Genomic DNA, 15,069 nt, shown 5'->3' with positions numbered 1-15,069 from the left:
TTGAGGGCCATGGATATATACTGTGAAGCCAATTTCTTTGCTCATTTGCTGCCTTACCACAAGTGATTGTTAAAGGCAAGGTTCGCTGTTTCAGTACTGGACTCTATATCGGTGCCACGCTAGCATCGTACCGGTATAGTACAATACGAAATTTTTTTAACATACCAAATATTGGTACACCATCCGTACCGAGTACTGGTATCGAATCGATACGATATGTTCCATATTGCTTGGTTCAGGCTGATACGCATATCTTGGTTAAAAAAAATTTATGTAATTATTGAATAATTGTTGGAATTTTTGTATGGGAGATTGTTGCTTAGGAGGGGGGCACCTGTAGGCAATAAGAGTATATCTTAGGAGAAAGCTCTTTTCCGGTGCCTCCAATTTCCTAAACTGGTGAAGGCTGGTTCAAACTCAAATCTATGTTTTTTTAATGAATATCCTTCTAAAAATTTAAATTTGAGTGAATACCCTCTTAAAATTTATGTTTATATCTGTATCCTTATAAAACACTATTTTTGCACAAATATCCCTAATATAACGATTTTTCTAACACCATTAATAAAAATCATATTTATTTTAATTAAAAATAAACTAAAATTTTAAAATTACTTTTTTGTCTTCCATCGCGATAGTCTTATAAATGTTTCTTTTTACACATCTACCTTTTAAGGATATTTTTTTAATGACGTTTGATGGTGTAGGTACATATACAAAAACAAGAATAAAAAAGATAGAATAGCAAAAATAAGTATTTTACGAGAGTATATATATAAAATATTAATTTTGAAAAAATAGTTGTGCAAAGTTTAATATTTAGAAGGGTATTTATGTGAAACAAATTCTTATTCTTTTGCACAGAAAAATAGAAAAGCATATTCCAACCAAAGACGGCATATTTTTCCCGTCTTTATGTGACGCTAGACGGACCGGTCCCCTGGTCGCCCGGATCCGGTTCTCTTCGAGAGCCGTCATCGTATCGGTTCCGCCAAGGATCAACCTATTCCCGTACTCGCTCACCTCCTTCCGTTTTCCTCTCCATCTCTCGCTCTCCGCCCTCTTTCTTTCTTCTCGCCGAATCAGCCATGCCCGCCGAAGTCGAATCCCCCGAAGCCACCACCGCCATAGCCGCCTCCAAGAAGCGGAAACAAAATCACAAGAAGGGCAAGCATCCAAACAAAAAGATAAAGAAGGCACCCCCGGCCATGGCCGCCGCCGCCAAGCACAATAACCGCAGCAAGAAGATGATCAAGCTATTCCGCAAGAGAGCCAGAGAGTACAACTCCGATGACGACGACGACCACGACGAAGAACAACCGACTGCCGGTCTGAGGGATTCGGGCGCCGAAGCCCGTCAGGATCGAGAGGATGCCGCCTCGAGTGAGGACTCCGGCGACGAGGAGGAAGGGCAGAAGGGTTTGGATTCTGAAGACGATTTCAGTGGAGATTCTGAAGGTGATGACGAGGACGAGGGGGATAGAGCTCGCCAGCGTATTACGAAGTTTGCCGAAGGTTCTAGGGCGTTCAGGGTGGCTTTCATGAAGATTATGAAGAAAAATCTTCCAAACGATCCACTGGTAAGTGTTCTTCGAGGCATCCATATGATTCTAGGTGAATAAAAGGTCCCCCCGCCTCCTCCACACCCCCCCCCCCCCCCCCTCCTTTTTGATACTGATATTTTAAATTTTTATTTTTCAGGGTCCTGTATTGTCGGCACACAAGAATCTTGTCGCCGAGAAACTTGCAGAAGAGGAAGCTGAGCATAAGGTGAAGGGAGAAGCAAAGAAAGAGAAGCATTTGGTAGGTACACTTCAACTTAGGTAACTAGAATTTGTAGTTTAAATGTTTGAAAGCTCGTTGTCATATTATTTTTTACTTAAACTTCTAACAGGCAGCAGAGAAAGGGCATGTAAAGCCAACTAATTTCTTGGATGCAAAGGAAAAGTCTCTTATTAGTATTGCCACAAAAGGAGGTATTTTTTGACTAATAAAAACAATGATTTTGTTATTTGGCTACAGTAATGGTGCCTGAGTGACTACTTTTGTTCTTCATTTTGATCTCTGGTGGCTAACACACACCCTCTATCTTGCATGTTTGATGCTGGTCATTCAGTGGTCAAATTATTTAATGCGGTGAGATTTCACTCGCTTGGGCTCACATCCTTGTTTAGTCCTTTATTAAAGCAGACATTTTTTCTTAATATATGGTTCATGTTAATGGAAGAGTTACTGTTATATATCATAACTTCGAGACATTATCTGCAGGTAAGTAAGGCACAGAATCCTCAGAGAGGCTTGAATCCTTCAAAGTCAAAAGATGCCAAAGGTATGACAGTTGCAATTGTATTGTCTTTCATCTGCCTGGAGTTCGGATTGCTGCTATCAAGCTGGGAAAGTGCGAACTTATTTAAGTTCATTTTCACACAATCTGTCTCTCAAGAAATCTGTCACTTAGATTTCTTATCTCCATTCAGATATTATTTAAGATTTACTACTCACATCACTTCACTGGAGAGTACCAATTAACTTAGAACATTTGAACTGCAAAGCCGAATCCTTTTATGGGTCATTATGGGCATGCTTGCTGTTGTTGGATATAAGATGTTTAAAGTGGGTCATGAAGACATTATTGTTCTTCACTCATGTTGTGCTAGGACAATATATGAGTAAGCAGATACGCTAGTTCGGATGACAAAAACACTTAAAAATAATTTTATGAATTATTGATTTTGCTTCCCTAGAAGATGTTCTCTTTGCAAAGGGACCTTTTGAAATAAATAAAAGTATTACTATTTTGGGGGTTGCTGCAATAGTGAAATTAGTGACAGGGGATCATTTCAATGGTGTAAGAGATTAGTGAGAAGGGATCACTCAAACGGTATAGGATTCATGTCATCTTTAAGCATTTGGGAAGTAGGCTTTGATAAAATATCCAAATGCTTAAAAATGACACAAGGTTAGAATTCTAGCTCTTCTATAGTGGTATCTTGTTGATGGCTTGGTCCCCTCCCCCACTACCCCTATTGCAGAAGGAGGCCTTCTTGGCCTTCCACTTAAGCTATGCAAGGAAGTATCAAAGCCAATCCCAAGGAACAAACAAGCTTCATAGGGTCTTTCTGTCCAAGTATAGGTAGTTTGTATTTTTACAGACATGTCTATTTTACTGACCCTCTTATCTAGACGATACCTATATTGTTAAGCTTTCATGCTAGTCGGAACTTATCTGACAAGGAATTTCACTTATGGATGCCATTGACTGGGAAGGGAAACAAAATGACATGAGTAGTTTAGTTCCAATTGAACGTTCTTGATTCATCAGCTATGACATTGATCGATCATGTGATTTTGTATTGATTCATTGTGCAGTTCGTGAGTTAATTATATTAATGTGTCATGTAACTTCATTCAAAAATGAAACTAATATTTAAGTAATTTAGGAATCAAATAAAACTATTGGGTTTGAAAAAAACTTCAATTTTGATAGGTTCTTTTTTTTATAATAAATACGGTCTAATCCATTTTGGGGTGAACAACCTGGTATTACCATTTACTTTTTTTTTTAAACTCATTGGATTCAGTACATTAATAGATTGGTTAATTGCCCATAGTATCTCGAATGAGAAGAAAAAAATGCCCTATGATATATTGAAATGATCTATCAGAACAAACCTTTACTTTCAATTTTATTCTTTTTTTTTTTTTTTGCTGGTGGTGGTGGTGGTGGTGGTGGGGGGGGGATGCTCCAACTCGATTCAAAGGCAAACAACTTCCATTTAGAGCTTTCTATGCATGATTGGTGGCAGCTTAACTCCTTGCTGCAGAACTCTAAATTCTTTAACATGTTCCGATCATCTCAAGCATCTTTTAATTCAAATTCTTAACCAATAATTGAGATGATATTCTTTTCTTTATTCTTGGGTAGGCATTTGATTCATGACTTTATCAAATGAGTTTCATGTTTTGCAATTATGTTATAAAAGATGTCTTCAAAGATGTCTTCATTCTTCAATTTTGCCGCCCCATATTTCCTTAGATATTTATGATCCATGTTTACCCCTTATCAATCATAGGTACCTCTTACAAGTCTCATTAACTTTTCTGATTCAACATCTTCAGATACTTTGTTGTTCTTCTGCTTCATATCTACAATTAACTTGAGAACTCCCTGGCTATACCAGAAGTTGTAATTTTACTTATTGTTAGCTTTAGAAGAAGTGGTCTCTTACAAAGTCATATGCTTCTATATAAGGAGATGTGATTCAATATACTCGGAAGTCAGCATCATCTTGACATTGCTGGGATAATTTGAAGTAAGGTTGTTCTGTAAAAATGCCTTCAGGACTGGATATAATTAGAGAAAACAGATTCCTTAGGTTTTCTATAGAGGCAAGGTTGTCAGAAGGCTATTTGGAGGACCATATATATATATATATGTGTGTGTGTGTGTGTTGATGGTATTATAGCTTCATTGATGGTTGTGATGTTCAATCTTCCTGTGTGTGATATGTGAAGTCCAATAATAGCCAATTAATGGTGTACCATAAGTTCTTTAAGTCAATAATCTTAGGAGGTCCAAGAGGACTAAGGGGTCGGCACTGTTCCCATCACTGTAGCATGAATAGTGCAATAGAGTTGGGCTGTTAGGAGTCAATAACTAGTTTGTTTTGGAAATGCTTCAAGGGATTTGTTTCTATCATTGTAAAGAATCCCAGAAGGCCTAAAACAAGTCATTATAAAGTGGATCAAGCAAAAGGCTTATATGTTTTTTTTCTGTGTGTGTGAATGGAATTGAAGATTTGAGGCCAAGTTCAACCCTCTTGTTTCCTCCCTTTCTCTTCCCCTCTTCTACTCTCTTTTTTTTTCTGCTACATATTCTTCCCTTCTCTCTTTAGTGTTCTTCTTCTTCTTTATTTCATAAATCTGCTGTTTCTGTCCCTCTATTATTTCTTTTCCCCATGTTCTCTCTTCTATTCTCTTCTGTCTTTATTATTCTTTATTCTACTTGTTATCTTCTACTATTGTTAAAGAGTTCTGTTTGAAGCCTTTGAAGCTGGAACAACAAGAGGTACGAATCCAGATCTAAACTGGATTTTCTTTGCTACAATAAGGATCTGTTGTCAACTTATATAAGACTGTTTTGTTCTCAGTCTGATCATATCCTTAAAATATTCTTAGCCTGGTGACCCTCTTCTTTGATCCTGAAAGCACCCTAAAAGTCCCTAGTTTATCCTCTTCCATCCATGAGCTAGAACTCTTCTGTAATCAGTCCAGAAATCTGTTGCCGATCAGCCAGTGCTTAGAGCCTCTAAAAGGCTTAACACACCTTTTGACCTACCATTACTACCGTGCATCCCTAATCTCAGTGTCCTACATCAATATGGTGGTTAAAAGCTGATATTACTAGGTTTACTTTTGACCTACCATTACTACCATGCAGCCCTAATCTCAGTGTCATACATCAATATGGTGGTGACAAGCTGATATTCCTAGGTTGAGGAGCATCCAGAGTGATATTTTACTGTTACTCATTTTTATTAACAGAAGCTGCAGAGATTTTCATGTTAACTCTATTTCTTATGTCATTATTAATATTGACAGATTTTACTAATATTAGGGTGTTTCCTGTATGTCAGCGTTATTAATATTCTTTTAATTTATTCTAACCAGTGTATTTGTAACTGTGACAGTGTTGGCAAAACAAAGAAAACAAACTTTCTTATCAGAACTCCAAAAACCAACAACGCAAGCTCCTGGCAACCCTTCATCATTCAACTCTTCCATGGTAACCACATTTGTATGTGTCTTGCGCATGCCATGCTCTTATCCACTTTCACAGATTATTTTGTTTACATTTTAATATATATATACTTCTCTTTGTGCCTTGAACTGGTGATAAAGCATTGGTACTCTAATCTGTATAAACCTTGCTGTTGATGTTGCACTCTTTTCAATGACTTCAGGTTATATTTTTTTCCCTAAGGTCCTTGGTGTTTCTGTATTCTATATTTGTCTGGTATTTTATATTTCTCTCCAGAGCCTGCTTTTAGCGAGACAACTATGATTGTAGTCTTTTCTGGAATATTTCATTCTCTGACATTGCACAGATTCTTTAAACCTATGCCTTGTTAGCTGTCATTTAGTGTCTCATTGTGTTTGCCTTTTGAAATGGCACATGGAGTCATATGCCTGGTTTTTTCTAGGATTTTAGGAGTAGAATTTTCAGCTTGATTCATGAAGCCCATTCACAAGAACCAATTGGGAATTTGTGGATCAACGAGAAAAGCAACAAATGGAACTTGGTCTTCATAATAGGTTGTGTGGGCTGTAGTTCAATTTATCCCAGGCCTGTTGAAAGTTGAAACCAAGATGTGAAGGGTTAGGAATAGGTGAATTTGGAGGAATGCATGCATTTAGAATCTCTTTTTCAGCTGAAGCACATATTTAGTGTGTTTTGGCGACATTGAACATTAGTTTAATCTATGATGGTGTTATTTTTTGCTTGTCGGAGTATATATTCGATTTGACTAGATATTTGAGTAATTAAGATGCCAAGTGGTAGAAACATTTTTCTGATGGGGACCATCGACATGCCTTAATTGTGGTCAAGGGAATAGAGGGACCTAATGAGTGAAACTTTTCCTCTTTCTCTTTGTGGCATTATGTGGAATTATGCGTTGACCCATAGATCAAGCATTTGGTTGTTTATTATGAGTTTGAGGTATCTTTTGGATCTTTAAGGTTAGCTGCTTCTCTCTGCATTTCCATCAAGAGATAGGGAATATGATTTGCTACTTCTCTTTGTCATATCTATAGGTGAATTTGCAAAATAAGGAAACACTCAATGATAATAGGTAAGTTGACACAACAAATGATGGGATCAAATGCACAATAAAGAAAAAAAGAAATAATAATTACTAATAAAGGCATGAGCCAAGGTCAGGTACTTTAGTTGCTGGCTCTAAGTCCTATTTCAAGCATAAGTCATCTAAATTTTATATTTTTATATGAAGAAATGAAATTTTACATGAGAAAACCTTGGAATGAGCTAAGAAGACCATTAAGTTATGTGCATTTGTTCAAAAAGGTAATATTCTGATACCACTAACAAAATCAGTTGTGTCTAACTGTAATCAACATCTTTTAATTGTTCATAAAACGTTTTTAACCAATATCAAAAGAACCTATTATTTATGAAACAAAAAGTTGTGGCATGCATGCAGTGATTATGGTGTAACAAGTTGCATCTTTGTTCTAGAATCTTCCCTTTTTTTCTTTTTCTTCGAAGCCCTCCATCAACTTGCGGAACTAACGAAAAAAAAGATCATGTAGTTTTGTAGGAAATGATTAATGGCAGTGTAGGTCCCATATCAGACATTATACGAGTCCGATAGAAGTAATAAAGGTTTGAGACAGGCAAAGTTTTACTCATAAAATCGCCTTGCTTGAGGCTGATAGCAGTGAATAACCTTGTTTGAGGATAGATGGCTTGCTTCTACTGGTAGTTAAATGACCACTCTGCATTGCTTCTACTGGTTAATTATTTCTGTTTTTATTATATATATAGGGCCTCAATCCTCACAATTTCATAGGATGCTTGAGAACCAAATTTTCATTTTAAGAACCAGTGATACTTTGGAAGTTGGAACATAGTTGTCAAATTGCCCTAATGACCCCAGGCAATGCACCTAGTTTATTGTCCAGGCTTTCTTGTCCAGATGACTGACTTAATACAAGGTCAGTCATTATTGATCTAATCTTGTCATTGCTATCATCATAATTTCATAGCATATCAATAAGTTGAAATGTTATCATGCCTTAAAAGCATAAACAGTGAACAATAAACACTTAAAAGCACTTTCGAGATATATTGCAGTTGTGAGATCTATATTGAAGCAACAACGTATTGCATCTATATCATTGTTGTCCTAGCTCAGTAGAAATTGCCAGGCTTACCTAATTGTTTGTCTTCCCAGAGACTGGAAACTGGAGCTTGTGTGTAAAATTTTGAAGGAAAGGTTATTTGGTTCACCTCCTTTTAATATTTTAACATGCCTTTAGGCACATGCAGTGAATGTGAACAATCAAAAAACACCTTCAAGATATATTGTAGTTTGTAAATCTATATAGAAGCGACAACATATATGTCATTATTGTCTTTGATCATGTGGTAGAGATTTCTAGGCTTCCCCATATGTGTCTTGCCTGAGACTAGAGAACTAGAGCTTGGGCATAGGCTTTGAAGGAAAGACCTTTTCTGGTTACTTGTTTTATACTTGAGTTTGTTTTTTTCAATATCATTTGATTTTTCCCTGGATCCAATTTGGTGTATTTTTTTTTCCATCTTAGCATCCATGGGTCAATATATTAGGAAATTACGATGGAATATTCTAAATGTTTAATTCATATTGATGTATAATAGGACATGTGTATGTACATAGAGACATGTGTGCTTGCATGTATGATCTGAGGGTCGCCTAGGCATCTTGAGTCATCCCAGGGTAAAACAATGCACTGGAATGGTATCTCCACTTTAAATGACTGTAACTGCTTTGTTGTTTTGGTTGCTATTCATATTTGGGAACCTGAAAGCAATTTAAGATTTTTAATTTTCATTTCTTTTTTTTTTTTGGCTTCTTGTATGTGAAGTTATTATGGGACACAGGTTAATGCAAAATATGCTGCCTGCTAAATCAACATAAAAGGGAAGCCTGTATTTCTAACCTTTTGTTTGACTTCAGCTTCATAAAATTCCACTTTTCTCTTTCCATTGAAATATGGTCACATATAGTTTGTTTAAAATTTAAATATTGGTCACTATATGTATTCAGGTTTACCATAACATAATCATATTTTGAGCTAGTAGGTACTATTCCTTTGGATAAATCTGGTTATCCTTGGCCTCTGTTGCTAATAGCATGCTTTGCACAGGTTCCCAATTCTACAAGTAAAGAACATAGCAATGAGCCTGGATGGGCTCCATTACGTGACAGTTACATGCTTAGTTCAAAGTTCAAGGACTGGGATAAAATGCCTGTAAGAATTGATAATGAGTATTTAATTTTCTTCTTTTTTCATTTTGTTTGAGGGGTATGAGTATATGATACTTTAAATATTCTTTCAACTGCTTATTGGATTTCTCCTGCCGCTCATCTAGGATCCTGCTGGAGCTGTTGATCAAGAAAATGTTTCTCTGGAGAGTTCCTCTGATGAGGAATAAAAAAACACGAAAACTTGCGGTAATTATGCTCTTTTCAGCGAGTATTTTTGAACCCGGAAATAGAAACATATGCTTATCTTGTAATTCAACACTTACGGGTTCCTATGACTCATTAGATATATGTGACTCTTTTCACCCATCAACATAAGCTGATGATTGGACTGATTGAATTATATATATTAAACTATCTGGAAAGTCGGGGATGATAAAAGGTAGGAAAGAGAGGTGGAAAATGTCTTAATAACCTTCGCATCATATATGAATGATGTTAGATAAGTCAAACATTACTGTGCCCCTTGTTTTATCATATATTACCATGCAAGTTAATGAGGTTTATAGTGTATGTTATTAATGACTAGTTGATCACTAGAAGGCAAATGTCCATGAACTTTCTTATCTAAACCTTTTTCTCATAAAAAGGGGTATTCAAGTTTGTTTTCTCTTTATGGAAACTGAATTTATGGATTATCTTAAGTGGACTCCGATTGTTCCCTGGAAGTTTATTGATAAATAACCTGTTTTCTTGCAATACTAACTAAAAAGTTCAAAACAAGGGATGAAATGGGTATGCGCTAATTATAGATAAGCAGTTTGGCTTCTAGCCTAGCTGGAATATACTACAAAATACAAATGCAAACTTTTCTGTTGCAGTATAGCAGAGTGAGCTGATGTCATGAACACTTGCTGATTCTGCTGCAAACAATTTCTGAGATTCAGGCATGATTGAACTGGCACTTGTATGCTGCTCTAACAGCACCAATGATAGTGAGAACCATTCTATAGAAGTAACTCCTGAAAATGCAACGTCCATTATGCATTGAATTGTAAAGGAGATGACTAATATAGGGGAGCATAGTTAACTGTGCCATTAAGGTGCTTAAGAGCTTATTAAAGCACAAGAATTGATATGATTCTGGTAAGCCTAATCTGAAGAAACCTAGAGTAGAAAATATGGGTTTTCCTACTGTATTTTTAGTGCATCTTTATGGGTATATGATATGATAATTGATGCCAGTCCACAGTTGACATGGGCATGATACATGATGCTCGAATCCTCATTATTTTGTAAATTTAGTTATCATTCATGAGAGAGAGAAAGAGAGATTCATATACCAACACCTTTTTGACTTTTGATAGTGTCAGTTTTTTTTCTTTTTTCTTGGCAGGGCAGGGAGGATTTACTTAGCATCTTAAATTCTTCTATAGTAAGCTTTTCCAGAATAAAGAAAGCATTAAAAATATTTTGAGGAGAAATTTAAGTATTTAAGTGAATACAGTAAGAATGTCGAAGATGCACTCCTCATGTTGTTAGGGCTTGTCATAAATACACATTGTATGAGAGGGGAAGACATTAAGGGCATGTCTGGTGTTGCTTATGTTTTGTAAATTTAGTTATCATTCATGAGAGAGAGAAAGAGAGATTCGTATCCCAACACCTTTTTGACTTTTGATAGTGTCAGTTTTTTTTCTTTTTTCTTGGCAGGGCAGGGAGGATTTACTTAGCATCTTAAATTCTTCTATAGTAAGCTTTTCCAGAATAAAGAAAGCATTAAAAATATTTTGAGGAGAAATTTAAGTATTTAAGTGAATACAGTAAGAATGTCGAAGATGCACTCCTCATGTTGTTAGGGCTTGTCATAAATACACATTGTATGAGAGGGGAAGACATTAAGGGCATGTCTGGTGTTGCTTATGTTTTTTAAAAAATTATTCTTATAAAAGAAGAAACCATTATCTTTGTTTTGTAGCATCTCCTAAAGGCCTTATTTCAGACATTTTTTCCTTGTAAAAGCACTTCATAGATAAGTTCCAAAACACTTATTTTTCAGAAAGTAATTTTTTGCTTTAATGAATTACTTTCTTTAAGCAACACCAAACATGCCCTAACACTCCTTTTTCTTTATACTTATCACTGTCTTGCGATCTTCCTTAACAATTGCTTTGTGATATTACAGACACACGCATATGCATATACATGTATACTTATACGCGTGTATATGTATATATTTAAAGATAAATGAGCTACTATACTTCCAATAGGATTGTAGACTCAGTCCTACCATTGTAAAATCAATTATGGCTTCTAAACTGAGGAACCATGCTTAGTGTCAATATGCAGTATCTACTATACCTAGAAGCAAAAATTATTTATTTTTTTTATGCATCAACTTGGTACTAATAAATCTAGTGCAGGAAAATATGTCATAGGATATATAAAATGCAAATCAAAACCATTGATCCTGATCTTTAGATCTTAAAACACGAAGAAATTCATTAAATTAATAATCAAAACCATTTTTCTTGCAGTCATTTAGTTGGAGTTGAACTCGCCAGTATCATATGTATAGATTCTTCATTGCTTATTTAGTTGAGATGGTGTTTTTACTCTGTAATCTGTGCTTATCTTCCCTGTCGATGTGTTTAATTATACCATAATATGACCGTTTACTTTTCAGTTGGATGAGGTGTACTAGCTGGCTATTTTTTATAGCATGACACAACATTATGGTCCATGATATGATGAAATATAAACAATCGTTGCCAAGATAGCTAAATCAATAAGATTCAGCTTCATGTACATCGTACATGGGCTTTTCTGTTGATTCTGTATATGACAATGAACTTGTTATATTTTGAACCTCTTTCTCATCTTCACTCTAGCACTTCTATTTACAGTTACAAGTCCTACATAAAACTGAACCATCATTTTTATCTTGTAACCTGCAGGCTTTCACAGGCATTCTGGGGCTTGTGTGAGAAGAACGGAAGTTATCCTTTGAGTATCATATGCTTGTCTGACTAAATTGCTTCTATAGAAGCAGATTCATGCACCCGAGCAGGTTTAGAGGCTGCTGCGACAACAAGAGCATCTATAGTTAGCATGAACATACTAGGAATATGGGAGGAGCAAGATTTTGTGGTTTTCCATATTTGTCCAAGATAGCTTCAGTACTGCGATGATTATTGGTTCACTAGTTTTTGTTATCATTACTTGTTTTTGACCTTTTCCACCTTCTAGCTGCCGATAATTAGCAAATCCTGTTATCACTTATTTTGCAGATTGTAGGTGTATGTTTTTCAGGCTGCCTATAGGACAATTATAAAGGCTTTCGGAAGGGAAAATCTTGCATCCCTTTTTGTCATCCGTCTCATTCTTTAAAAGATGACCTGAAGGAAATTGCAGGCAGGTGCAGTGGATATGACCAAATTAGTTTCTTGAGTAAATGGATGCATAAGAGACTGTTTTAAGTTTATGCATGATATATCTACTTCTATACGCTGTTGGATCTGTATCTGCCACATCTTATATAAATGCATAAGCAGGTGGGAAATGTAACATGAAGAGTCATATGAGAAATAAATCATTATCAACACGCATCATGCTGGTTAAATGCACCTGAAAGCAAGGAACCATCCGATCCTAGTTGAATGTTGACTGCTAAGATATGATTAGTCCAACCTGAACTTGGAGAGCATATATATTTCAAAATTGTGGAAAAGTTAATAAGATTAGCATGAAAACTTGATGGCTTTTATTTAGAAAATGTTGTTTTCCACATATTTGTCGACTTAGAAGAAGCAATAAATCGAGGTAGCTAATAATTTTGAGCCTCCAAGTTCATTTAACCTTAGAAATGTGTGCAAGCATTAGATGCATGCTTGCTAATGAAAATTTTTAGTTAAACAATTACATTTTTTTGTTAATATCTGAATTATTAGAAATATCAATACCTATGCTGATATATATTGCGATTTCTCATGGGACTTTAATGCGAGATCTCATGAGTGTATCAGAAGAGAGGGATGAATAGATGAGGCTTTTAAGGTCTCTTTGGACGTTGGATATTGGTATCGGTTATTCTTGGGAGCTCATAGAGAAGGAAGCGGGCCCGTGGAAATCGTTATCCCTAAATCATGGGGATAGAGTAAATCATACTTTTATTGGAATCTACTGCTTGAAAAATCATGGATAATATGAACCACATCCCCTCTCAATCTAAGAATCTGACGTATTATCTTCTTTCCATATCGTCTTTATGACTACCTTCCACATGCGAGATCTGAGGCTGTGCAGAATCTATTGTTCTTAGGGGATGGGTGGTGGCAAGTCAATTATTCGTACAGTTTTGACGCTGAGAGATCTTGCTGTCAAGTTGATTTTCGAGTCCGGAGTCGATCTAGGTATGGCAATTAGTACAGAATTGCTTTAAAGACAGAGATTTTGTATCTACAAGCTTTCTTTTGCAAGTTTTTTTTTCACTTTAATTTTAAGGGATCCTACGAGTTTCTATCACTGTAATGAATTATATTAATTTATATCAGTCTATATAATTATGGCCGATATAGAAGTCACCACGTACCTGTATCTTCATGATACTCATGCAAACAGATGTCTCTAACTTAGTAAAGATAAAGACCATGGGTGTTTTGTTTTTCTTCATGAAATCATTCATAGAAACACAATATTAGCAGTTCTCACCATCAATCTCCCAAAAAAATTGGACCAGGATGTTTTTTTTTCAGTATCAGGCCAATTTTTCAGCACTTCTCTTTACACAGTCAGGTCTATTTAGTGAGAACTTGTCCCCGTTGGAGCTGTCGTACATGGGCTCGGGTCGTATTTAATAAAGAGAAAATTACGTCTCAGCTACTGGTTTCACTACCATTTGATACGATTAAAAAAGTGGAAACTATTTTTTCAGTTGCCATTGTATTTAGTCCTTACATAGTTATTTTATACTTAGTATTTACGCAGTGTTGAGCCTATTTTTACACATGGTTGGATCTGATTTTTTTTTTTACACACAACTAGGTCTGATTTATACCCAGAAATGGACCAAATATCAAATTACCATGAAAATCAACGGCCAGTAATAATAAAATATTTGATCAATACATGCTAAATTTATATAAGATGACGATCATTTCAGGGGATGGACCTCCATTTCAAATTTGCCATTTCCTTAGGAGCAGAACGGTCATATCTTGGCCCAAGTTCTCCTGGTCACCAAGGCGAAGAAGCAACAATTCTAGCCTAGCATTGTAAGGCAGGCACGAATTTATAATATAATTCATGCCTTAAGCACCAACCAAATTTCATCAAACCAACTAACAAATCCACAATTGATTATCAGGCTTCTAAGTTCATTCTCTATTAGATCAGACTGAAATAGGGTTATTTGCATTCTTATTATGAGAAGGGGACATTCAAGCATATATAAATAGATACTATGTTTATATATGGATCCTCCCTACATCGTTACATTCTATTTAGGATTAGGAATAAGCATAATTGGACCTACTTCTGATATATCTAAAACATTATTTGGATACTATGTTTATTTAAAAATCCCAAACCATATGATATTCTTGCTAATTAAAAACAAGATTTGTATTTTTCGTTTTTTCCATTTCACAGTGGAGCAAATTAACACTTGTTGCAGCATTATTCGCAATTGGGTTAAGAAGTGGATACCGCAAGAGTGGAATGTCTTTTTTTTTGAATTTTAAGAAAATAAAACTGGCTGTGTTATCGTTCAAATAATAGAAAGCCAAGAAAATTAATGATTCCGAGTGTAAGTCTGAATTGGAAGCTGACCACCTTCACTTTCTACTACCGTATTGCCTGTTGTTATGGGATGTAATGCTCACTACTTCTCACCATAAACTTCATTGCTTCCGATTAGAAAATTAAAAAAATCATCAAGTATTACTTATACCGAATTTTACCGCACATCCTCGTTTAAATACGCTTCCAAAGTATGGCATTTGGTTTCAGATTACCTCTCCTTTTTTTTTCCTTTTCTTTTTTTAATATAGTAAAAGCGGGAATTTATGTGGATCTAACG

The 15,069-nt window shown here is 35.6% G+C and overlaps 1 protein-coding gene across 2 annotated transcripts; it reads left to right on the top strand.

The window, feature by feature from the left end:
- The first annotated feature begins 973 nt into the window (after positions 1-973).
- On the top strand, positions 974-12,472 carry LOC103702777 (RRP15-like protein). 2 transcript variants are annotated; one of them, XM_008785337.4, is made up of 9 exons: positions 974-1,580; positions 1,702-1,803; positions 1,895-1,976; positions 2,117-2,136; positions 2,269-2,329; positions 5,691-5,797; positions 8,932-9,036; positions 9,158-9,239; positions 11,948-12,472. In XM_008785337.4, exons 1-8 carry the CDS (start codon positions 1,089-1,091, stop codon positions 9,218-9,220), a joined length of 1,032 nt encoding a protein of 343 aa, XP_008783559.2. In that variant the 5' UTR covers positions 974-1,088; the 3' UTR covers positions 9,221-9,239; positions 11,948-12,472. The 2 variants fall into 2 exon arrangements, with proteins under 2 accessions (XP_008783559.2, XP_008783560.2); XM_008785338.4 differs by having other exon boundaries at positions 975-1,580; positions 5,691-5,785.
- Positions 12,473-15,069: the final 2,597 nt, after the last annotated feature.

Source organism: Phoenix dactylifera, chromosome 5 (genome assembly GCF_009389715.1).
Source record: "Phoenix dactylifera cultivar Barhee BC4 chromosome 5, palm_55x_up_171113_PBpolish2nd_filt_p, whole genome shotgun sequence".
NCBI lineage: Eukaryota > Viridiplantae > Streptophyta > Magnoliopsida > Arecales > Arecaceae > Phoenix > Phoenix dactylifera.
The sequence above is the reverse complement of the archived record's forward strand: the minus strand, read 5'-3'. Positions and strand labels throughout refer to the sequence as shown.

What these genes read in the sequence shown, in the direction of transcription:
- LOC103702777 (XM_008785337.4), top strand. Translation starts at nt 1,089, where the DNA reads ATGCCCGCCGAAGTCGAATCCCCCGAAGCCACCACCGCCATAGCCGCC. An exon ending in ATCTTCCAAACGATCCACTG is followed by an intron (nt 1,581 to 1,701) that starts GTAAGTGTTCTT and finishes TTTATTTTTCAG; the next exon opens with GGTCCTGTATTGTCGGCACA. An exon ending in TGGTCAAATTATTTAATGCG is followed by an intron (nt 2,137 to 2,268) that starts GTGAGATTTCAC and finishes CATTATCTGCAG; the next exon opens with GTAAGTAAGGCACAGAATCC.